Here is a 25,174-nt window from a genome sequence, read left to right as displayed (position 1 = left end):
GTAAAAGGCAAGTTTACGGAAAGACCCAAAATAAAAAAACAGAAAACTTGTGACGAACAAATTGGCGGAAAGTGGAGTCACTGTCTGTAAGCGAACTGTAAGAAAGCGCCTAAAGTATGAAAAGAAGAAAGCTTAACAAGAGCCATCATTAACAGCTAAACATAGAAAACAAGGATCCAATGGGCTAAGAAAAAACAATGGTGGACTTTGGGTGACTGGATGAAAGTCATATTCAGTGATGTATTTTATATCTGCATTGGCAAGTTGAAGATGCTGGAACTTTTGTTTGGTGCCGTTTTAATTAGATTTATGAAGATGACTGCCTGAAAAAAACATGTACTTTTCCAGTCACTAAAGTGCCTTGCCCAAGGACACAAGAGCTGTGACTAGGATGGCGGAAGCGGGAATCAAACCTGGAACCCTCAAGTTGCTGGCAAGCTCTCTCTACCAACCAAATAGAAATCCCGATGAAGAGTACTATTTGTCAATTGTTACCTGAGTCAGTGGTCGTGCGACAAAGCACTATAGTGGTGTGATTGAGTGTTTTTTGTGTTTGTTTTTTATGATTAAACAATGTTTTCACTCTACTTCAGGGCTGCCCATTACGTTGATTGCGAGCTACCAGTCGATCGCACAGGGTGTGTCAGTCGGCCGCCAGCCATTCATTGAAAAAATAGACCTAAAAATAGCGATCATAAATCTTCACTATGACGTCACTTTCGTCACTTGATTGACATTCAAGGCACCCAAGGATCTTGTGAAATGATGCTGGCTGCTGCGAGCTCAATGTGAAGGAAAAAAGAACGTCAGGAAGGCAAGAAACAGTTTTTATATCAACCGTATATGCCGTTAAAAGCCTAAAGACTGATCGCACAGTTACTGTCTTCACAAAAAAAGTGCTGCTCCATCCTGCCTGCGCTAACAAAATAAGAGTCTCCGAAAGCTAGCAAGCCACGGAGTTTTCCGTCAATGTATTTCTTGTAAAGTGTATAAAAACAAACAAGATGCCAACACCAACCACTTCAGTGTGGTATTGGACAGAAAGGAGGACTTTTTTTCTCCTACACAATGTAAAATCGAAAATGTGGAAGTTGTCAGCACTCCTGTGAATCTTGTCTGATTCCAATCAATGCAAGTCATCAGAATCTGGTTATACTATTGTCTGCATGAATGAAGGGAATCTATACGTTAAACATGCATGTATTTTGTACACGTTTAACGTGTTAACAAAAACGGTAAAATAAATAAATAGAAATTATATATACATATGTATATTAGGGATGTCCCGATCCAGGTTTTTGCACTTCCGATCCGATACCGATATTGTTTTTGCACTTCCGATCCGATACCGATACTGACCGATACCAATACTGACCGATACTGGCCTATCCGAGCATGTATTAAAGTTTAAAGTTATTTAGCCTACTTAGTTGTCAGAATCATGTTGAAAAGGGTTTTAGTACTCTTGATAACAACTAGCCAGATGAATTAGGGGAGTTTGAATAATACACAATGGTTGGTAACAAGAAACTGACCTGTTTATTCAAGGATAAACACAAAATAGACAAAATTATACATGACAAACAGAAATGGTATCATTGAACTAGGGCTGGGCGATATGGCCTTTTTTTAGTATTGCGATGTTGTAAGGCCATATTGCAATACAAGATATATATCTCCATATTTTGCCTTAGCCTTGAATGAACACTTGATGCATATAATCACAGCAGTATGATGATTCTATGTGTCTACATTAAAACATTCTTCTTCATACTGCATTAATATATGCTACTTTTAAACTTTCATGCAGAGAAGGAAATCACAACTAAAAAAATCACTATTTTTTTCATACAGTGTTTATCTGGAAATGTTTGCCTCGGCATTTTGACGGTGTGGACGTGTGGCACCGAATGGAGATAGCGTCTCGACAGATGTTACAATATTTGAACAATGATGACGAAAACTGTTTTCTCTGTCGTGTCTGTGTGTCGAAAATTGTTATGCGCTTATTTTTTTATTTGATTTTGTGCGTGGCATAGATTTGCCGTGCGCAGAGGACGTTTGAGCAGTGCGCAATTTATGGCGTCACATTAATGCCAAAAATCCAAGCGCATAAAAACTGTTATCGCGCGCTGATTGTCCACTTCGTGCGCGCGCGCGCGCGACACCCTTTTGCGCGCGCGCGGTGCTTTTCTGCGCGCGCGCCGTCTCGGTCTGTGCGCTCTCTGTGTACTCCTGGCATCTCTCCTCGCGCTGTCATGTTTCTTTTTGGCACTTTGGGGGCGGGTATTCTTAGACGGCCCCTCCTTTCTGATTGGCTCTGAGCATTTTTCATATGACCAAAAATTCTCCAGCGTAGCAACGTTGTAGCCATCTTACCTCGGACAGCGAGCCTCAATCATTACATTGATGTCAATGGTACATGTACTAATTAAATTACCATAACTTGCTCGATTTTCGACCAATTTACAAACGGTTTGCCTTGTTACAAATCTTATTACATGTAGATATGACATAGGATGCTGTACCTGTTGAAATTACTTCTTTCGCTTTAAAAAAAAATGACTTAATTGTGCAACATAGTTGTGTAGGGTCAGTGTTAGTCAGTTCTCTGATTATTTTAAACTGTTTCAGAATACATTATTAAAAGGCTATTTTTAACATTTTAAAAACTAAATTCAAATATTATTTCATTACTTTTATGGCTGAATCAAAAGAAATTCCATAAATTAGAACACAAATGTTCAAGAAGAAGTGAAAATATAAAATAATGTTATGGTTGGATGTTATTGCTGGTGGACCAGTTCTGGCTGAAAGATGTGATTATGGTGTTTGCTGTCTTATTATTTATTTGGGTCACATTTTGTATTACCCTGTATTGTGTTTATGTGGTATGAAATAACCTTCATCAGCGCACGACATTTTTTTGTCCATTTATTCCTCCGTAAATCTTGATACATATTGACGATGACCCGCTCTGCTATGCTTCTGATTTGCTGTGAGCATTTTTCCCCTGACCAATCAGAAAGAAGGGGCCGTCTAAGCATACCCGCCCCCAAAGTGCCAAAACGAAACATGACAGCGCACAGACCGAGACGGCGCGCGCGCAAAAGGGTGTCGCGCGCGCGCACGAAGTGGAGAATCAGCACGCGATAACAGTTTTTATGCGCTCGGATTTTTGGCACTAATGTGACGCCATAGTCATTGCACAGGCGCGCACGGCTGCGCTAGCACCACAGCTAACGTTAGCCATGCTGCTACCTCTCTGCTGGGAGAGGGCGTATACATGTGACGTATGACGTGACGTGTGTTGTGACAGTATGTGACGTGTGTAAGAAGGTGCGCTTGCTGTCTGTGAGAAGGAGACAGAAGAAGGAGTGAGAAGAGCCTGTCGTGTAATGCCAGCTGCTAAAAGCAACTGCGTGAGAATCAGACGTGTGGATGTGTGTGCTGGAAAATGCGAAACGGAAATTAGGATGCAGCAGAAAAGTGGAATGTATTATTTAAATCGGACCGGAGTTTTTTTTAAACTGGATCTGGATCGACATTTTCCCATGCTTTGCCGATACGCATTTTTTTGCAAATATCGGTGGCCGATCCGATACATCCCTAATATATATATACATATATATAAATATATATATATTGTGTATATATATATATATATATATATATATATATATATATATACTGTGTATATATATATATATATATATATATATACACACACACACACACACACACACACACACACACACACACACACACACACACACACATATATATATATGGTCGTCCCAGTAGTCTTGGACTCCATGCCACTGGACCCTGACCCGGATCTGTCAAGGATCGTGTGGTGACTGTCTGTGCACCAGTCTCCCCACGTTAAACAAAGTCACACACAGGCATCTTCCATAAAGGGAGTGACCAGGAGGATTGTCATACTCGCTTCGAGTGACCGCCGATGATGATGATGACGATATATAAGGTAGATATATATAAGGTACCGGTAGATCACCTCGACTTGGTCATTTAAAAAGTAGCTATCCTACTGAAAAGGTGTGGGCACCCCTGCTATACTTGATCTAAAAAATAAACTGTTACTAACTACAATGTATATTCTTGATTTATTTTAGTTTTTCTTCAAGCCAGAAAGTTGTCATTTGAAATGAGTATAATTTAGTTTTATGTCTGTCTGCTGAATGAATGAACATCCTCCAAGTCTGCTCATTACATCACTTTTGACAGGGGCTGTATTAATGTCAAAATGAAAAAAAATTTAAAATAAAGCTCAGACACAAGACTATCTTCTGTACACTAATTGAAATATTTCACTGAGAAAGTACAGTTTGCATAAATACCTCAGTCAGTAAAGAGGAGCTGAGGTTCAGACTTGAAAGGGCATCCAAGATGGCCACTGTCAACTGAGTGTTCTCCTTCAGTAAAGAACTACAAGGACATGCACTCTCAGAAACACACTGGTCATTATAAGGCCACAACTGCTAATCCGCAATGACATACTTGAGATATTGGGCTATATCATTGTGCAAGGAGTCTTCCAGTATCTCTGGCAGACTGGTGATGATGTCCCGTTGGACATCCACTGGTGCCACCGACAGCAGCTCCATGAGCTTGGCTGCCAGCTCCTGCGATAAACATGTCAGCACGACGCTAAATTACACAAACAGTGTTTAGCATTGGCAGGTGGCATTTTAGGAAAGGACTACCTTGCAATCAACAACTCTGTCGAGCCATTTGAGCTGGTTGATGATAATGCGTGGAATACTGAGCCCGGCATCATCAATGCTGTGACACACAAGACGTTAGATTTCAAATTAATTTGGCCAATGAAATGTTAATTGACAGGAAGCACTAACCTGTTGAGCATATATTCAGGGAGTTTCTCAAGCAAGGTGTTAATGATAAGAGTCTACGTGAAGGAGAGAAGCAGACAATTAGCATTATTGGTGAGGAATGTGGACTTTCCTTTGTTTATTCATCCAGTCTGACCTGCAGCATGTCAATGCCCAACAACATGCGTAGCAGGCTCTCATGAAAGGAGCTGACACAGCTACAAGGCAAGCAAACAAACAATGAAAGAAATGATTTTGGGTTCAAATGCAAATGACAATTTACAGGTTAAACTAAGAAAAATTGAATTTTGTGCTAAAATCCATTAATGTTAACACTTCAACTTAAAATGTGAAACTAATATGTGATATAAAGTCATTACATGCAAAGCGGGATATGGCAATTCTTAGAATTTTGATATTGGCTTACAGTTTTTTAAAACTCCGAATGCTCTGAGATTTTTAATTTAAGGTTTTCATCCATCCATCCATTTTCTACCGCTTATTCCCTTCGGGGTCTCAGGGGGTGCTGGAGCCTATCTCAGCTACAATCGGGCGGAAGGCGGGGTACACCCTGGACAAGTCGCCACCTCATCGCAGGGCCAACACAGATAGACAGACAACATTCACACTCACATTCACACACAAGGGCCAATTTAGTGTTGCCAATTAACCTATCCCCAGGTTTTCATAATCATCAAAATGATATCAAAAGAATGCTTGAAATATATTGAGTAGCATGTTAAGCCTATGTCTTTTATTAGTTTCACCTTGTAAATCTAATTGCTGGAATAAATCAGCCGTTGCACAATATTTACATTTTTGGAGTTTCACCTCTATCTGTATGTGGAACTATGAAATTGATTAAGGAACTAAAACAATATACAAATGTGGATCACAATATAAACGTGTACACAAAGCACAAAACAAACTGTTGAAGAAGTATAGGGGTTGGATCAAACAAACTTGGCTTCTTCCTACTTCTTTTTGGACTTGTTGAATTGTTTAAAGGGGAACTACACTTTTTGGGGAGATTTGCCTATCATTCACAATCCTTATGTAAGACAAGTACACATGTTTTTTTCTTTTTTATGCATTCTAATTCATAAATACCGGTACAGGAGATCAAAAGTCTGCTTACAATGGAGCCTATGGGAGTCGCTCTATTCTGCCTATAAAGCCCTAAAAACATCCAAACACCTCTATTAAGGTTTTATATACTGATGTAAGTATATATGTAATGTAGTAACAGGCACATTTGGAATAACATTTAATATTTACGTATTTTGCTAATTTTAAGCTTATGCAGCGCATTAATTTCAAAAACGCATCACGACTTTTACTTTGTTTCCAACATCAGTGATTATTACTAACTGCAAACTTTATAAGAGCCAACAAACATAATACATCATTACTTACTGTACAATGTCTTCTGTCATTAGAATGCCGACTGATAGAATATTGCTATATTTTTGTTTAAAGGAAGAATGACTCATAACCCTCACGAAGAAAAGGGGGGTGGAACAAAGTGTCTTTTTATGTCATTCTCGTCATTTACGGGTTTAAATTGACTGTCAAAGTGTTATCAACTTGTCAGAATACGTCCTCATCCATCTACAACAGTGGTTCTTAACCTTGTTGGAGGTACCGAACCCCAGCAGTTTCATATGCGCATTCACCGAACCCTTCTTTAGTGAAAAATTAAAAAATATATTTTTTCAAATTCAAGACAAAGTTATATGATTTTCTGGTGCACAAAATGAACCATGCATGAACATCACCTTGTTCAAAGAACAAAACCAACACAGTGCATGATCACAACAAATTACACACCTGCAAATCAGTTTGACTGATATGCTGATAGGGAGACGTTTTTATGTACACGATGAGTTGGGTGTGGCTTGACCTCCGGGATGGAGGCTCCACCGAACCCCTGAGGCCGACTCACCGAACCCCTAGGCTTCGATCGAACCCAGGTTAAGAACCACTGATCTACAATCTAGGTGAGAGGCATGATTTATAATCTAGAATAAACTTCCACGAGCACCGAGGCAAGGAAGCAGCTCATCAGTCGATGTCAACATAGGCACATAAGCTCGTGCTATAAATAGTTTGTCTGTGAGAAGTCATGAAATTTAAATGGAGTATTGTCGGCGGTTTTTGGATGGTTATTTATTGGGTTTTATGGGTGGAATAGACCTCCCATTGGCACCATTGTAGGCGGACTTATATTTACCTTTGTTAGCAAGTTAGAATGCCTTTTAAAAAAGTATTCATCCGTCGTCATGTCTTTCATAATGATTGTGAACAATTCAAAGAAAAAGTGCAGTTCCCCTTTGAGTGCATATGTTCTTCTCTATTGTGCTGTACATTTTAACACAATCTAAATAAACCATATTGGATTGTTCTGTACCTGGTGTCTCCCTCGGGAAGTGTCGGAACACACGGAAGGAGACAATTCCTAAATCTGTCAGCATCCTCAATATGAGACTCCAAACCACTGATGAATTCCTGCACAATCTGAGCAATGACATTGAAACACTAAATATCGTTTTTCTCAAAAATTGGAAATTAGTAAGTGTACATATTTTTGTTAACAGATTTTAGGTAAGACCTGCAATAATCACAAAAACAATACTGCATTAATAATGTATTTTCTTTTTCTGGCTCTCAACTTAGGCGGACGCTCACCCTCTCTCACCCTGATCTTTCCTAATTTTGCTCTTGTCTCGTCTTGTCTTAACTTTGTAAGAGCCTTTCATTTGCACGTTCTCTGAAATCTAAAATATTAAATTGGTAAACTGGTCTCTCAACGAAAATGACAAGATATTTTCGACGAGAGGCACAAGGAGAACCTGCTAGTCCTAATGGAACGTTGCTGCTGGTTACATGAGGGAGTCCGAGGCGAAATGGAGGGTCATGTGCCTGGCATTTCTTTCCGTCAATGACATCGAAGATACTTTATCTATTTATTTGGAACTGTGATAACAGGCCATCTGGTGTTTGGATTGAGCATTTCTCTGGTCTATCGACAAATTCGGAAGATGATAGTAGCCTTTCAAGGAGCCTTGAGGCTGCCCGTCGTGATGGATGAGCTGGGTAGAGCTATGGGCACTCAGACTTTGACGTTTTTGTAAATGAATCGCAAACTTGATAACATCTCGGAGAAACTTTCTGCTCTGCAAGGCAAAATTATGATCAATTTGAGAGACAGAACTAGGTATCCCAGTGAGGTAAAAGAGTAATTTAAATATATTAGCAGGGTATCAAGGGGGCCGTTTTGGGTGTTCAGGGAGAAGATTTTATCATATTTAAGATCATCCTCATCATTATCATTTCGTTTTATTCCTTTCATGAAAATGCATATATACAAGCCATGCACAGTTCACACTTTCATTGTTTTTTGTTTCTTATACATTTCCACGATCAGAAAGGAGCAGATGGAAGAATAATATTGTAATATTTATCTGCCCCCTTTTTTAAAACAAATTATTTAGATGACTTTATCACTGTTCCCTCCACCAACATACTTTTTAATTTTCGTTTAAGCATTTTCACAATGACAGGTCCAATCAAAATCAAAAATCCGTTTGATATAATTCCAGTTGTCTCTTTTTGTAACTCTTTTTAAATTCAAAAATATTCTTGCAACTTTTTAAGTTTTTCTTTAAAGAATTCTATGCTTTCACACAAACAACAGACAAGCACCTTTGTTTCAAATTTGTTCGCACTCTTGGATGTTTAAAATCATACGGCCTTCTGTGGTTCTCATCTTCAGACGTGAACACAAATAACTTTTGTAAGTCCTGCGGAAGAACTTTATTTCTAGCTTTGAACATCACTAATAGAGTATGCAATTCTACAATGTCTTTTAGTTTTAATAATCCTGCCCTAATGAAGAGTGGATTTGTGTGGTCTCTATATCCTACTTTAAAAATAATACAAATTGCTCTTTTCTGTAAAAGACATAAAGGCATTATGTTGCTGTGATATGTATTTCCCCATATTTCTGCACAATAATTGAAATAAGGTAGAATAATTGAGCAATATAACATTCTCACTGTGTCATACGGGAAACTGTTATTAACCTTGTTCAAAATAAATAAGCTTTTAGATACCTTATTTTTCACATGCAATATATGAGCTTTCCATGTCAACTTTTCATCGAGGATGACCCCAAGAAATCTGATTTCAGACACCTTCTCAATTTTCACATTGTTTATGGATAAACTAACTTCTACCTTTCTTTTATTACTGAATACCATAAATTGTGTCATTTCCAAATTTAAAGATAATTTATTTACATCAAACCACAATTTTAGTTTAACCATTTCCTCTTCAATATTATCGGCTAAGATTTTCAAGTCATCTCCTGAACAGTGTACATTTGTATCTTCTGCAAATAATACGTACTGTAAATTTTTCGAAACCTCACAAATATCATTTATATATAAAATAAAAAGTTTGGGTCCTAAAATCAAACCTTGTGGAATTCCACATTCAATAGTCATACATTCTGACCTATAATCACCAATCTCAACATATTGCTGTCGTTGTTGTAAATAGCTGGTTAACCAGTCCAGTGCAACTCCTCTAACTCCATAAGTATATAATTTAGAAATGAGAATTTGATGATCTATAGTGTCGAATGCCTTCTTTAAATCAATGAACAGTCTTATTGTGTATTTATTTTGATCAATTGCAGTTCAATAATGTTCATGATGGCCACACTTGTAAACCTATTTGATCGAAATCCATACTGATTTTCATTTAATAATTTATGTTTTTCAATAAAGCAGTCTAATTTATTAACAAACAGTTTTTCAAGCACTTTTGAAAATTGAGATAGGAGAGCTACTGGTCTATAATTACCAAATATATGTTTATCTCCAGTTTTAAATAGAGGTATGACATTAGCTGTTGTCATACTGTCTGGGAAAACTCATACTTTAAAAGAACAATTAATTATATAATGTAATGGTTTAATGATGCAATTAATTGTGTTTTTTATCATTTTCATGTCAATACACTCATTGTCTGTTGAGGTCTTGTTTTTTAGTTTATAAACCACAGATATTTCATTTTCAGTCACTTCACTAAGAAACATTGACTGCATAACCCTATTTTCCCTTTTCCAGACACCCCCTGATTGATCATTAGCTTTTCGTATTTTGTTTGCTAAGCTAGGTCCTACATTTACAAATAATGTATTTAATTAATTGACAATTTCATCTTTGTTTTAAATTAACATATTATCTTTTTCTAAATATCTAGGTAGTTCTATTCGCCTTGTCCTATTTCCTATTGCTTTATTCAAAATATTCCATATAGCCTTTGTTATTTTTATTTTCATGCAACATTATTTTGTAATATTCCCTTTTTGCTTGTCTCAATATATTGGTCAACTTGTTTTTGTAGTTCTTATAGCGTTTTTCAGCATTCTCTGTTCTTGATTTGATAAACTCCTTATAAAGTCTATTTTTCTTTTTACAGATGCTTTGGAAGGCATTTCATCATAGAATTCTGTAAAAATTCAATGTTAAGAAAATAGCCCTAAGGCTTGTGTGTTCATGTATGAAAAGTAAATCATAAATTTGAAGTTCTAAATAAATTTAAGATTGATGACATAAATATGAATACAAATATTGTAATTGTAAAAATTGGGCCTGAAGCAATTTTTGTAGGCTGATTTAAATAAACATTTAATGACCTTGGCAGAGGTCTGCTTCCTCTCGGACTGTTTTATTTCATGGAATCTACACACTATACTCACATCAGGGTATCGAGGGCTCTTCTGAAGCATTTTTTGTATCCTCTTTTGAAACACCACTTGGTCAGCAGCTGCTTAGAGAAAGACACAAAAATCAATTGAGGATTACTTTTTTTTTTTTTTTCAAACCGGTGTTTTTGACACTTGTACCGATTTCGTTGGGTGTGACACCTTGCTTCAGGGTGACGCCTGCTTCTCGTAGAAACACACTAAATACACTTGCAGTACTTTCTTCTTGAGCGGACACCTTAGACTGACGCCCGGTTGTGCGACTCCTCTTTGCCTCTGTAAACAAATTGGTAAATTTGACTATACCAACTCACTGGATTTACAGACTTCCCCAATTTCTTAAAAGAGGGACATCTAACTTCCATTTTAGTCAATTAATTTGCCGCCTTTCTCGCATGAGGTTGTTTTAGAAGTTTGTTTCTGTTTTTTAGGCATTTGCAAATGTATTTTGCATTCGTTTTTAACCTTGTAGCATTTTCAATGTACAACATTTTCCCATTGCATTACCGGTAGTTTTATGGTGTTTCAAAACATTTCTGTGTTTGAAGCGTTACTGCGCTTTTGCACAGGTGGCCAGTGACCGCAAAGATAAAGGTGGTTTGCGATGTGCGTCATTATTTTGTGTGTGGGGTCAGGGGGTATTTTTGGAATATTTGAGGAGCACCGAGGTTGATTACGCAGTTCAAATTTCCTAGAAATGCCTTGACTTTGAAATTTCCAGCTCTGATTTCTAGAAGTGTAAAAAAAAATCAACAAGCGAAATTTTACACCTGAAGATCATATAAGTTCTGTCATTCCAGAAGAGCTCAAAGTAAAGCGGCTGTTCCTACAAATTTGTTTTATGCCTTACATGTTAAACCCTGTATGTTATGGCAAAACACAAAATATGCTAAGTGGAATATTTGGCGTATCAATCATTAGTCAAATTGTATTTATTTATCTCTTAATCACAATTGCTGTCGTGTCCTTGGGCAAGACACTTTACCCACCTGCTCCCAGTGCTTCCCACACTGGTTTAAATGTAACTTAGATATTGGGTTTCACTATGTAAAGCGCTTTGCACAATACGAAGGTCCTGAGTAGTCTGGGGTTCAATCCCGGGCTCGGGATCTTTCTGTGTGGAGTTTGCATGTCCTCCCCGTGACTGCGTGGGTTCCCTCCGGGTACTCCGGCTTCCTCCCACTTCCAAAGACATGCACCTGGGGATAAGTTGATTGGCAACACTAAATTGGCCCTAGTGTGTGGATGTGAGTGTGAATGTTGTCTGTCTATCTGTGTTGGCCGTGCGATGAGGTGGCGACTTGTCCAGGGTGTACCCCGCCTTCCGCCCGATTGTAGCTGAGATAGGCTCCAGCGTCCCCCGCGACCCCAAAGGGAATAAGCGGTAGAAAATGGATGGATGGATATATATATATATATATATATATATATATATGTATATATATATGTATATACAAACCCTGTTTCCATATGAGTTGGGAAATTGTGTTAGATGTAAATATAAACCGAATACATTGATTTGCAAAACATTTTCAACCCATATTCAGTTGAATATGCTACAAAGACAACATATTTGATGCTCAAACTGATGAACTTTTTTTTTTTTTTGCAAATAATCATTAACTTTAGAATTTGATGCCAGCAACACGTAACAAAGAAGTTGGGAAAGGTGGCAATAAATACTGATAAAGTTGAGGAATGCTCATCAAACACTTATTTGGAACATCCCACAGGTGTGCAGGCTAATTGGGAACAGGTGGGTGCCATGATTGGGTATAAAAACAGCTTCCCAAAACATGCTCAGTCTTTCACAAGAAAGGATGGGGCGAGGAACACCCCTTTGTCCACAACTGCGTGACTTTAAGAACAACGTTTCTCAAAGTGCAATTGCAAGAAATTTAGGGATTTCAACATCTACGGTCCATATCATCATCAAAAGGTTCAGAGAATCTGGAGAAATCACTCCACGTAAGCGGCATGGCCGGAAACCAACATTGAATGACCGTGACCTTCGATCCTTTATCAAAAACCAACATCAATCTCTAAAGGATATCATCACATGGGCTCAGGAACACTTCATAAAACCACTGTCACTAAATACAGTTTGTCGCTACATCTATAAGTGCAAGTTAAAGCTTTACTATGCAAAGCGAAAGCCATTTATCAACAACATCCAGAAACGCCGCCGGCTTCTCTGGTAACAGCCAATCAGCAGTGCGTATTCAGAGCGCATGCAGTGCTTAGCGTTTAGCAGGTAAGCATCAGGCTGCGGACTCTCCCCAAATTATAATGAACACCTCCCAGTCCGCTTCTCTCTGAGCTGCCACCTTAACGTGGTAGAGGAGTTTGCGTGTCCCAATGATCCTAGGAGCTATGTTGTCCGGGGGCTTCTATGCCCCCTGGTAGGGTCTCCCAAGACAAACGGGTCCTAGGTGAGGGATCAGACAAAGAGCAGCTCGAAGACCTCTATGAAGAACACGATCAAAGGACCCAGATTTCCCTCGCCCAGACGCAGGTCACCGGAGCCCCCCTCTGGAGCCAGGCCCGGAGTTAGGGCACGATGGCGAGCGCCTGGTGGCCGGGCCTGTCCCCATGGGGCCCGGCCGGGCTCAGCCCGGAGAGGCAACGTGGGTACCCCCTCCAATGGGCTCACCACCCATAGCAGGGGCCATAGAGGTCGGGTGCAGTGTGAGTTGGGCGGCAGCCGAAGGCAGGGCACTTGGCGGTCCGATCCTCGGCTACATAAGCTAGCTCTTGGGACGTGGAACGTCACCTCGCTGGGGGTGAAGGAGCCTGAGCTAGTGCGTGAGGTGGAGAAGTTCCGGCAAGATAGTCGGACTCACTTCGACGCACAGCAAGGGCTCTGGAACCAGTTCTCTTGAGAGGGGCTGGACTCTCTTCCACTCTGGCGTTGCCAGCAGTGAGAGGCGACGGGCTGGGCCGCGACCCGACCTCGGATAAGTGGAAGAAGATGGATGGATGGATGGATGGATGGATGGACCTCCAAGTCAACTACGAGTAACATCACTATGAGCCCGTTGACCTTCGAGAAATATAAAAGGCAGCTCAGCTCGCTCGCAGTCCTGGCTTGAGGTGAAGGCTAATTCGCTTTTAGCGTAACGTTAGCTCATTTTGTGTGTGTGTGTGTGTGTGTGTGTGTGTGTGTGTGTGTGTGTGTGTGTGTGTGTGTGTTACGGGCAGCAAAGCCCTGTCTGTCTGTTATTTCACTTTACCTTTTTCTGTGTTAATTGAGCTGTGTTGAAGCAGCAAAAAAGGACATTATGTTAAATGAAGAGTTTCTGTCTCTGATAGTTGATATAATAATGTGACTGCATCATTAAGCCTACATGAACTCCATGGTGTTCAGGGATGAATAGTCTCTCCTATTTATTGTACCATTTTTTCAGCTATAGTTACATTAATCATTAGTAATGCAGCAGCCTAGTTTTGAGGCTGTTGATAAAAATATAACATTTACATAATAAATCAACTACAGGCTTCCCAAATGCTGTAATATTTTGATTATTAATTATTGAGTTGACTTAATGTTGCACTTTTTATATGCAGACGAAAAGTTTTCTCATTTTATTTAATCTGAGCAACAACTTGAGGCAGTTTATTGTTGATTAACATGGGCAGAATTATTGTAGTGTTCCCAATGTTAAAAGGATAAAGCCATTGCTTACAAATTTGGTAAATAAATAACCAAAAAATGTATATTTTGTTATTTTCTTACTGTACCGAAAATGAACCGAACCGTGACCTCTAAACCGAGGTACGTACCGAACCGAAATTTTTGTGTACCGTTACACCCCTAATATATATATGTATGTATATATATATATATATATATATATATATATATATATATATGTATATATATGTGTATGTGTGTATATATATATATATACAAACCCCGTTTCCATGTGATTTGGGAAATTGTGTTAGATGTAAATATAAATGGAATACAGTGATTTGCAAATCATTTTCAACTCATATTCAGTTGAATATGCTACAAAGACAACATATTTGATGTTCAAACTGATAAACATTTTTTTTTTGGAAATAATCATTAACTTTAGAATTTGATGCCAGCAACACGTGACAAAGAAGTTGGGAAAGGTGGCAATAAATAATGATAAAGTTGAGGAATGCTCATCAAACACTTATTTGGAACATCCCACAGGTGTGCAGGCTAATTGGGAACAGGTGGGTGCCATGATTGGGTATAAAAACAGCTTCCCAAAAAATGCTCAGTCTTTCACAAGAAAGTATGGGGAGAGGTACACCTCTTTGTCTACAACTGCGTGAGCAAATAGTCAAACAGTTTAAGAACAACATTTCTCAAAGTGCAATTGAAAGAAATTTAGGGATTTCAACACCTACGGTCCATAATATCATCAAAAGGTTCAGAGAATCTGGAGAAATCACTCCACGTAAGCGGCATGGCCGGAAACCAACATTGAATGACCGTGACCTTCGATCCCTCAGACGGCATTGTATCAAAAACCGACATCAATCTCTAAAGGATATCACCACATGGGCTTAGGAACACTTCCGAAAACCACTGTAACTAAATACAGTTCATCGCTACATCTGTAAGTGCAACTTAAAGCTCTACTATGCAAAGCGAAAGCCATTTATCAACAACATCCAAAAACGCCGGCGGCTTCTCTTGGCCCGAGATCATCTAAGATGGACTCATGCAAAGTGGAAAAGTGTTCTGTGGTCTGACGAGTCCACATTTCAAATTGTTTTTGGAAATATTCGACATTGTGTCATCCGGACCAAAGTGGAAGCGAACCATCCAGACTGTTATCGACGCAAACTTCAAAAGCCAGCATCTGTGATGGTATGGGGGTGCATTAGTGCCCAAGGCATGGGTAACTTACACATCTGTGAAGGCACCATTAATTCTGAAAGGTACATACAGGTTTTGGAACAACATATGCTGCAATCTAAGCACCGTCTTTTTCATGGACGCCCCTGCTTATTTCAGCAAGACAATGCCAAGTCACATTCAGCACGTTACAACAGCGTGGCTTTGTAAAAAAAAGTGCGGGTACTTTCCTGTCCCGCCTGCAGTCCAGACCTGTCTCCCATCGAAAATGTGTGGCGCATTATGAAGCGTAAAATACGACAGCGGAGACCCCGGACTGTTGAACGACTGAAGCTCTACATAAAACAAGAATGGGAAAGAATTCCACTTTCAAAGCTTCAACAATTACTTTCCTCAGTTCCCAATAGTTTATTGAGTGTTGTTAAAAGAAAAGGTGATGTAACACAGTGGTGAACGTGCCCTTTCCCAACTACTTTGGCACGTGTTGCAGCCATGAAATTCTAAGTTAATTATTATTTGCAAAAAAAAATAAAGTTTATGAGTTTGAACATCAAATATCTTGTCTTTGTAGTGCATTCAATTGAATATGGGTTGAAAAGGATTTGCAAATCATTGTATTCCGTTTATATTTACATCTAACACAATTTCCCAACTCATATGGAAACGGGGTTTGTATATATATATATATATATATATACACACATATATACATATGTGTATATATACACAGTATATATGTATGTATGTATATATATGTATATAAAAACATGTATAGTTAATACCACACCCTTGTTGTCTGTGCCATCCACTCCCTCCCCACATAATATAGAATGCATTAAAAAAAAATACATCTGTCGTCATGGCTTTCATAATGATTGTGAATGAAAGGCAAAATAAACTAAAAAAACGCAGTTACCCTTTAAAGAAAATAACTGCCTGCAAGGCAGCTTTGTGTTATTAGAGTCCAAATTTCAATTTCAAATGTTTTGGTTCCATTTCATTCGTAGCTCCCTTAATGTTTGGACTATCACAATGGTTCAAGTACCATTGAAAAGTTTGTTGTTCAATGCCTTTTCAATTGTATCAATTGCATTGAGATGTTGCATTTGATTTTTGTCTGATACCTAAAATAATGTGTTATCATTAGAACATGTCATCAGAATCATCTTTATTAGCCAGGTATGTGAGGTTCCAAACACATGGAATGTGTCATAACGTGATGATACTGCATTCACTTACTAGTAGAGGAGGGAGCGTGTTTCTCTGCAATGTCAACAGTGGAGCTTCGCCTTTTCCGCATCATCTGATGAGATACAAGTTATACAAGGTTGTAAAGTTCATTTCGTATACCATGAAACTAAGTTAATAACAGCCATTGCCAACACAGCCAACAGCTAGCATACTGGTCAGATCAATGTAACGTTAGCTTATTTTATCAACGACAGTAACCCATAACATGCTATGACAATGATTAGAGTAGATTGTTACAGTTGTAGCAACGCTAAGCTTCTGGCTGTTCAAATGATTCGAAAATATAACCTTAACTGCACTTCGACGTTCTGGTTAACAAACACAGACGACCTATCATGCCGCCACAAGCGAGTTACAAAACAGATTTCCCGCCAGTGTTGTTCGTCTGACGTTTGCGGCAAGAGAGCGTCTGCAGATGATAGTACAAGAAAATAACGAACATGAATAAAATAAAATAGGTGACCAACGACAGAGTTAATATATATACAAATTAAAATAGTTTGAGGAACTCCACCGTCATAAATGCAACGTAATTTTTTTTTTTTATTGGACACAACTACAGTAATAGCGACATATTTATAGACTGTTCCTGTTCAAAAGAGGTGCTCGCTTTGAGTTTCGTGTGATCTTTGTTGGGCGGTGCTACATACACACACGATGCAAGCACATTGAACTGTAAAATAAAATAAAATATGAGTAAGATCATAAAGATGCCCACATCCATATTGTTGGTGTTAAAAGTTAATACAATTGTTAACCGTGGTCAACTTTGACTTTTTACAAGTTAAACAGACATCGAGCGTCACTACAAAATGTAGGCAGTGAACTATCTTGACAGGCAGAAAATCTTCGGTTTAGTCTCAAATTTCCATGCAAAGTGCAGACGTTGGTACAATAGGGCAGTCACTTGGCGACACTCGGAAGATCAACAATGGCGAAGCGGTTCTACGATCTGACGGCTAAGCTCCTGACGGGGGAAACCTTGAATTTCTCCTCGCTGCAGGGCAAAGTGGTCCTCATTGAGAACGTTGCATCTCTCTGAGGGACGACGACCAGGGATTACACCCAGATGAACGAGCTCCATGAACGCTACAGCAGCAAGGGGCTCGTTATCCTGGGAGTGCCCTGCAACCAGTTCGGCCACCAGGTGAGCACGACATCAAATAACTATTTTTCTGCATTTTACATTTTATGTATCTGCCTTAAAAATGCTTCGATAGAATAGTGTTGCAAAGTTTTTGTGGGTTTAAAAGTTATACGTTTTGCTGTAATAAAACGTTTGCGGAATAAAGGTGAACATTTCAACACAAAAGTATGTTTTTATTGTATTATGTAATCATTTTATTTAGGCTATATAGATAATAAATCACCCAATCACATAATAGTGTAACCAGAAAAAATTTATTGTAAATTGGATTACATTTTGTTTTGTCTAAACTACTTTATGTCGTTTTATTTTCTTACTTTTAAATGAAATATTTCACAATTGCAACTTGTGCGCGGCTGCCTAGAGGGCGCTAAAACGCCAAAATCTCGCCTTCTTTTGCTCCTGGCCTGCAAGCCACGCCCCACGGAACATACACATGCGCAGTACAACATCAATTTCGTCACAAGTAAAAACATGAAACATACAATATTGGCACCAACTTTGTGCCTTTAAAAATAATTAGAACTTTACTTTAAATCGCTTTCTACCTCTAACAACCAAAAAGCTGCGAAAACTATGATGCTGTGCTCCAAATTTGGACTATTTACGGAACTTGTGTGAGCCTATGGCTTTACACATTGATATATATATATATATATATATGTGTATGTGTGGGGAAAAAAAATCACAAGACTATTTCATCTCTACAGGCCTGTTTCATGAGGGGGGGTACCCTCAATCTCCTGACGATTGAGGGTACCCCCCCTCATGAAACAGGCCTGTAGAGATGAAATAGTCTTGTGATTTTTTTTCCCCACACATACATATATTGCGCTCTACTACGGTATCGAGCACTATTTTTTGGATAACCTTATTAGGACATATATATATATTTAAGGGTGTAACGGTATACACACCCCCAGCCTTTAACCCTGATGACTTTCACTCCATTTTCATGTTTTTTGGAAGAAAAATCAGTTTATCCACATTGTCTGCAGAAAGAGCAGACCTGCTTGCAGTTAAATGTCTCCAGCTGTGGAAAATACCCTTTGGCTGGGCACGGAGGGAGCAGGTATGGCGAGGTAGTGCCTGGCTAACTTGGCAGTAAGAGGGTATATGGGCTCATTGTTCTTCCACCATAGAAGTGGGTCAAAATCTAGTTTTTAATGCAATATGGTCTTAAATCTGCTGCTATAAAAACACCAACGGCATTTGTTATTGCTTTAGCCCTGCCTGACTCGTCACTGACTCTGCTTGAATGGGGTGGGAGCTGTGTTTGTTCGTCTTTTTCTTCGTTGAAGCGATGTTATCCATTGTTGTATCGCACCGCGAAACCGAAATGTTCCCAAACGGGAGATCTTAACGAGGCAAGAGGGTCTTCCAGCTCTGGCTTTTTGCATATTGTAGTAGCCCGGTCGCTGCTAGCATGCCGTGTGTTGTGCCTCAGTGTGCATCGTTTACACAACGTGCGGTTCGGTTCGGAGGTGTACTGAACGAGTTTCCACACGGACATATCCGTGTGGAAACTCGTTCAGTACACCTCCGAACCGAACCGAATCCCCCGTACCGAAAAGGTTCAATACAAATACACGTACCGTTACACCCTTAATATAAATATGTAAATATATATATATATATATATATATATATATTGCAACCCCCTGGCGCTGTATTTTACTGTTTTTGTACTTGTCTTGATTGTTATTGTTCATATTGTTTGTAAATGTTGAACATTATATATAAAGGTTTATAAAAAAAATATACAGTATATATTGGCACCAACTGTGCTGACCTGCCTCGACAGGTCAGACTGTATGTTTGTATTTATTTTTAAAAAGGACAAACATTTAATATTATTTGTATTTGTATAACAGCCTAATGAGCAGCACAGTTACAGTATGAATTAAAATTTATGAATTAATTAGTCATATTCATTTGTTAGCACATGCCTAAAAATGTCTCAAGCTGAATCTAAACACTGATGTTAAATGTGTATGCTTTATAATCCGATTAAGATAGTCGATGACTAGCAGACTATCAAAATAGTTGTTAGTTGCAGCCCCCGATTTCGAAATAAACTTAAACCAATACCAACTACCGTATTTTCCGCACTATAAGCCGCCCCGGGTTATTAGCCGCACCTTCAATGAATGGCATATTTCAAAACTCTGTCCACCTATAAGCCGCCCCGGACTATAAGCCGCGCCTACGCTGCGCTAAAGGGAATGTCAAAAAAACAGTCAGATAGGTCAGTCAAACTTTAATAATATATTAAAAACCAGCGTTCTAACAACTCTGTCCCAAAATGTACGCAAATGTGCAATCACAAACATAGTAAAATTCAAAATAGTGCAGAGCAATAGCAACATAATGTTGCTCGAACGTTAATGTCACAACACACAAAATAAACATAGCGCTCACTTTCTGAAGTTATTCTTCATTCGTAAATCCTTCGAATTCTTCGTCTTCGGTGTCCGAATTGAAAAGTGTGTGTATAAGGTAAGACATATTATCTGACACTTTTTTTCGCAATATTATGCAAACACAACTTTTCTTACCTTCTGGTACCTGCTGATCTGTATTTGGGATCTCTATAAATCCTGAAAAATTGTGCGAGTCCGCCTTTGTAGTCCGTGACGACACCGTAGTCTATAAGCGTCTTTTCATGAACCGGAAACACCAAGAAGCACCACCTTTAAAATCATCCAGGTGAAGTTCGCTTGCTAGCGTTGTTGCCTTCATTCGAATAGTGATGGTGCTGACACTTCTGCTTGCTGCTCTCTGCTCAACAACCCACTGTTCCAGTTTGTCCTCCAACAGTTGCCATCTTGCTTTGTTCCCTCGGAAACTCTGTTTTGTCTTCTTTACCTGGCGCAGGTCATCTTCTTGCTTCCTCCACCTACGCACCATTGATTCATTTATGTTATATTCTCTTGCTGCTGCTCTATTTCCGTGTTCTTCGGCATGACTTATTGCCTTAAGTTTAAATTCTGCGTTATAAGCGTGTCGCTTAGTAGGAGCCATTTTGTAGTCTGGTCTTTACAGATGTAAACACACAAAGGAAATGAAACGAAAATCCGCGCGCTTCTTCTTCTTCCGGGGGCGGGTGGTTGCTTACAGTAGAAGAAGAAGCGCTTCCTGTTCTATGGGGGCGGGTGCTTACCTTGGCGGTTGCTTGCGTAGAAGAAGAAGCGCTTCCTGTTCTACCGGGAAAAAAGATGGCGGCTGTTTACGGAAGTTGCGAGACCGAAACTTTATGAAAATGAATCTTAATATTTATCCATATATAAAGCGCACCGGGTTAAAAGCCGCACTGTCAGCTTTTGAGTAAATTTGTGGTTTTTAGGTGCGGCTAATGGTGCGGAAAATACGGTACACTATGTAATACTAGTTGGCCATTCTGCAGCAGTTTTGAGATAAATAACAAATATTGGAAATCATACAATGAAGGATGTAGTTGGTGCCTCACTTGTCATAATAGAAAAGAACAATAAAAACAAATAGAACCATAAAATAAATGTATGTCTATTAAACTGTTATAAATGTTATACATTTCTGTATGAATAAAATCGCCTTCTGATATTTTCTTGAGTAAAAATTAAACAAACTGATCATCCTCACTTGTGTGAGTGTGTGTGCAAGAGAATGAGGAAGAGGCGTGTCTTACTGCTAGTCTGCTTGCACAATTTCACTAAAATATTGTTTGCAGTTGCATTTTTACACCATGAATTTCTACGTTGTACAATGCATAATCTACAGCATGTTTAATGCTGTTAATAAAGTAAGTAAGTGTGACATGAATATTAAAAAATATACATGTTCTGTTCAACTGCTAATGGTAACATAACCTAGATAATGGTGTTCTTATTTTGTTTGCTTTGAAAAATGTAACTGAGCAAGTTGCAAACCTCCCCTTCAAACTCCATCCATCCATCCATTTCCTACCCTTATTTCCAAATACTCATAAATTCAGAGAATTGGATGGAGCATATTTCTACTTGATTGTACACTGCTGCTATTTCATGCGAAGCATGTCTGCGGTGGAGAATGTTTGAGGAAGAAGAATGTTTGCATGAGGAAGTGATTTTGTGTAATGCATAACTGCCCTTGGCAAGTGACACTAAAATAGGTGAACTACTCGTAAAACATGAGGAAGTTCAACCCGCTCTTCCAGAAAACATTGCAGCCAAAATGTTTGTGCCTGTTTAGTGGAGATAGTTACAACTTTCAAGTGAGTCACATTTCAGGAAACACTATCGAAAGTTAACTTGGATATCATTCAGAGTAGTCGTAGTAGTGTTAGAGATCAACCGATTATCGGCCAGGCCAGACGTACAGTACAGGCCATAAGTTTGGACACACCACCTTTTCATTCAATGCGTTTTCTTTATTTTCATTACTATTTACTTTGTAGATTGTCACTGAAGGCATCACAACTATGAATAAACACATGTGGAGTTATGTACTCAACAAAAAAAGATGAAATAACTGAAAACATGTTTTATATTCTAGTTTCTTCAAATTAGCCACCCTTTGCTCTGATTACTGCTTTGTACACTCTTGGCATTCTCTCGATGAGCTTCAAGCACACCGGTGAAATGAAAACCATTTCAGGTGACTACCTCTTAAAGCTCATAGAGAGAATGCCAAGTGTGTGCGAAAAAGTAGTCAGAGCAAAGGGTGGCTATTTTGCCACCCTTTAACTTGTCTCTAGTTGCCAGTTAGCGTTTGGTGCTCTACTATTGGCGCTCTCGTGGCCAGCTGGCGATTAGTGCATAGTGGCCAGCTATCGGTTGTTGCGCCAGTTGCCGGCTGGCATTTGGGTCATCAGCAGTTTCCGGCTCGCGATTAGCGTCAGCAATTGCCCGTTGGCGATTTGAGCACCAGTTGCCAGCTAGCAATTAGCGGCACAATACTGCTATTTGAATATGGTTAGTACCCCGCTACCCGAGAGGGACAAGCGGTAGAAAATTAATGGATGGATGGATGGAATATGGTTAGTTTTGCACAATAACAAGGTACCTAAATGAATGTAAAATACAATCCAAATGTCATACAAGGTACATAAGTAGGGGGTCCACGCTCCTTCTCTCCATTAGTTTGAGGATCCTTGGCCAGGAAAACGTTAAAAACCCCTGCCCTAAACTATATCCAAGTTTATTTTCTACAGTGTTGCCCTTTGGAAAAATACAATAAATGCAAAAATGTTGGAGGTTTTTACTTTAGTGAGATACGGTATATATATATATATATATATATATATTATATATATATATTTAATTGCCAATATTTTTTTTTTCATGCAGGAGAACTGTAAGAATGAGGAAATCCTTCAGTCGTTAAAGTACATCCGACCCGGTAACGGCTTTGAGCCCAAGTTCCAGCTCCTGGAGAAGGTGGATGTGAACGGCAAGGACGCTCACCCCCTGTTTGTGTTCCTGCGTGAAAGCCTCCCGGTTCCCAGCGACGAGCCTACTGCTTTGATGAGCGACCCCAAGTTCATCATCTGGAGCCCCGTGTGCAGGAACGATGTGTCCTGGAACTTCGAGAAGTTCCTCATCGGCCCGAACGGCGTGGCCTTCAAGCGTTACAGTCGCAGGTTCCTCACCAGCGACATCGAGGGAGACATCAGGAATCTTCTAAGCCGGGCAAACTAAGGTGCTCACTTGTGCACTGTTTTCTGCTCTCTTCACTCCATGAAGGCAACCTCTGAAACCGAGCTGCTTGTGAGGAGGTTACCTGATGCTCTGTGAACAAGCAGAACACTCCAGCTGCACTCAACATCTGTTAAAGCACAGATGACAAATAAATGTTTGGTCTTCACAGTCTTGTCTTAACATTTGCACAATCAGCACTTATCCTGGGTCTGAGGCAGACATGCAGCAGCTTGAGAAAGATAAAGCAAAACACTTTTTTTTCTGGCATGTTTAAAGGCAAAATGTACGTTTATGGAGGCCCATGTCGGACAAAATCACCTAAATATGTTGTTAGGTCATTCTAATTTGATGTAAATACATAAATGTGTTACTAAATAACTGATTTCAATATCTAACTACACAATACTGTTCGTAAAATAACTGATAATTACATATTGGAATCTGGTGAAACTTAAAATCGCACAAATAACATTCAAGCCTGAAATAATCAACTACCACGAAATATTAAAAAAAAATGCTCAGAGATAGAGATGCAAAGTATTATTTGAAGGGTAAAATAAATTTAAAGTAACAATTTTAATACGTACACTATGTGCATTTCAGTTTGTGGGGTGAGTCAGTGAAGAAATCAATGCAATGACATCATCCATCCTTTTTTTACCACTTGTCCCTTTCGGGGTTGCTGAAAGCCTATCCCAGCTGAATTCGGGCGGAAGGCAGGGTACACCCTGGACAAGTCGCCACCTCATCGCAGGGCTAACACAGATAGACAACATTCACACTTGCAATAACATAAAAATTAAAAATAAATATTAAAAAAAATGTTTTAAATAGGTAAAACAGGACGGAAGATACAATATCTTATAAAGTATAGTTACTAATACAAATTTAATAAAATAATACATGGGTTTCTGGTGTGTGTAATTATATATGACATAATATATACTGAATATGGTTATACATCAGTTGATTATGTATTGTATTGTTGATCAACAATTCAGATTATTATATCTGAGTGATGGGTTAGGGTTAACATTTAAAGAAGTGTAAAAAGATGAGGTAATAAAGTGAAAAAAAACAAATGGGTATAGGGTTAGCATTTAAGAAAGTGTACAAAGATGAGATAATAAAGATTTACATTAAGAAAATAAAATATTTCTAATTTTATGAAAAAAAAAATTGATTAAGATTAGCGTTTAAGGAAATGGACAAAGAGGAGGTTGGGTTACATTTAAATGGTTCATATTGTGATTTTTTTCTTCAACGTTTAAAACACTTCCTTTTCGTTTACATGTATGTGATGGTGGTGGTTTGGTCAATATAGTAATAACGTATATAATAATATTGTGCTTTACAGACCACCTTCAAGCCGCTTTCTGACCATTTTGTGGGGGGTCTTTTTTACGTTCCTCCACTTCGACTGTGTCTTCTCGTCATCCATTTTGTAGTTTTTAGCACTTCTGTATGAAGTCTACTGACATATAAGTTCGAACTATATGCTACTTTTATTAGAAATGGCAACAGCGGAGGATGTATGTGCATGTACGAGCCAGTCTGCCCCACAACAAGAGGCTGGAGAAAAATAAGGGAATTATTGACTGCAATGGCGAACTCACACAAAGCCCTTTGGGTAAATTTATACCATAAATG

The 25,174-nt window shown here is 38.8% G+C and overlaps 2 protein-coding genes across 6 annotated transcripts in view; one reads left to right on the top strand and one right to left on the bottom strand.

Moving 5' to 3' along the window:
• fancd2 (FA complementation group D2) overlaps nucleotides 1–17,205 on the bottom strand; it is an 84,243-nt gene extending 67,038 nt beyond the window's left edge. Inside the window, exons 1-10 of one of the 5 annotated variants that reach the window (XM_061932630.2) lie at nucleotides 17,009–17,205; nucleotides 16,709–16,772; nucleotides 10,771–10,905; nucleotides 10,624–10,694; nucleotides 7,264–7,370; nucleotides 5,011–5,071; nucleotides 4,878–4,930; nucleotides 4,728–4,806; nucleotides 4,522–4,646; nucleotides 4,362–4,449 (exon numbers count right to left, since the gene is read on the bottom strand). In XM_061932630.2, the coding sequence (XP_061788614.2) occupies nucleotides 4,362–4,449; nucleotides 4,522–4,646; nucleotides 4,728–4,806; nucleotides 4,878–4,930; nucleotides 5,011–5,071; nucleotides 7,264–7,370; nucleotides 10,624–10,694; nucleotides 10,771–10,905; nucleotides 16,709–16,772 (783 nt within the window). In that variant the 5' untranslated portion in view covers nucleotides 17,009–17,205. The remainder of the gene's footprint in view (nucleotides 1–4,361; nucleotides 4,450–4,521; nucleotides 4,647–4,727; nucleotides 4,807–4,877; nucleotides 4,931–5,010; nucleotides 5,072–7,263; nucleotides 7,371–10,623; nucleotides 10,695–10,770; nucleotides 10,906–16,708; nucleotides 16,773–17,008) is intronic. The other 4 variants (XM_061932626.2, XM_061932629.2, XM_061932631.2 and 1 more) reach the window with 4 other exon arrangements.
• Nucleotides 17,206–17,433: 228 nt separating this feature from the next.
• Nucleotides 17,434–23,692, top strand: gpx1b (glutathione peroxidase 1b). Its single transcript, XM_061932632.1, has 2 exons — nucleotides 17,434–17,867; nucleotides 23,174–23,692. The coding sequence occupies exons 1-2, from the start codon at nucleotides 17,652–17,654 to the stop codon at nucleotides 23,522–23,524; spliced, it is 567 nt and encodes a 188-aa protein (XP_061788616.1). The 5' UTR covers nucleotides 17,434–17,651; the 3' UTR covers nucleotides 23,525–23,692.
• Nucleotides 23,693–25,174: the final 1,482 nt, after the last annotated feature.

The sequence above is a fragment of the Nerophis lumbriciformis genome, linkage group LG38 (genome assembly GCF_033978685.3).
Source record: "Nerophis lumbriciformis linkage group LG38, RoL_Nlum_v2.1, whole genome shotgun sequence".
Classification (NCBI taxonomy): domain Eukaryota; kingdom Metazoa; phylum Chordata; class Actinopteri; order Syngnathiformes; family Syngnathidae; genus Nerophis; species Nerophis lumbriciformis.
Note: the sequence above shows the minus strand (reverse complement) of the source record. Positions and strands in the feature narration are given on the sequence as shown.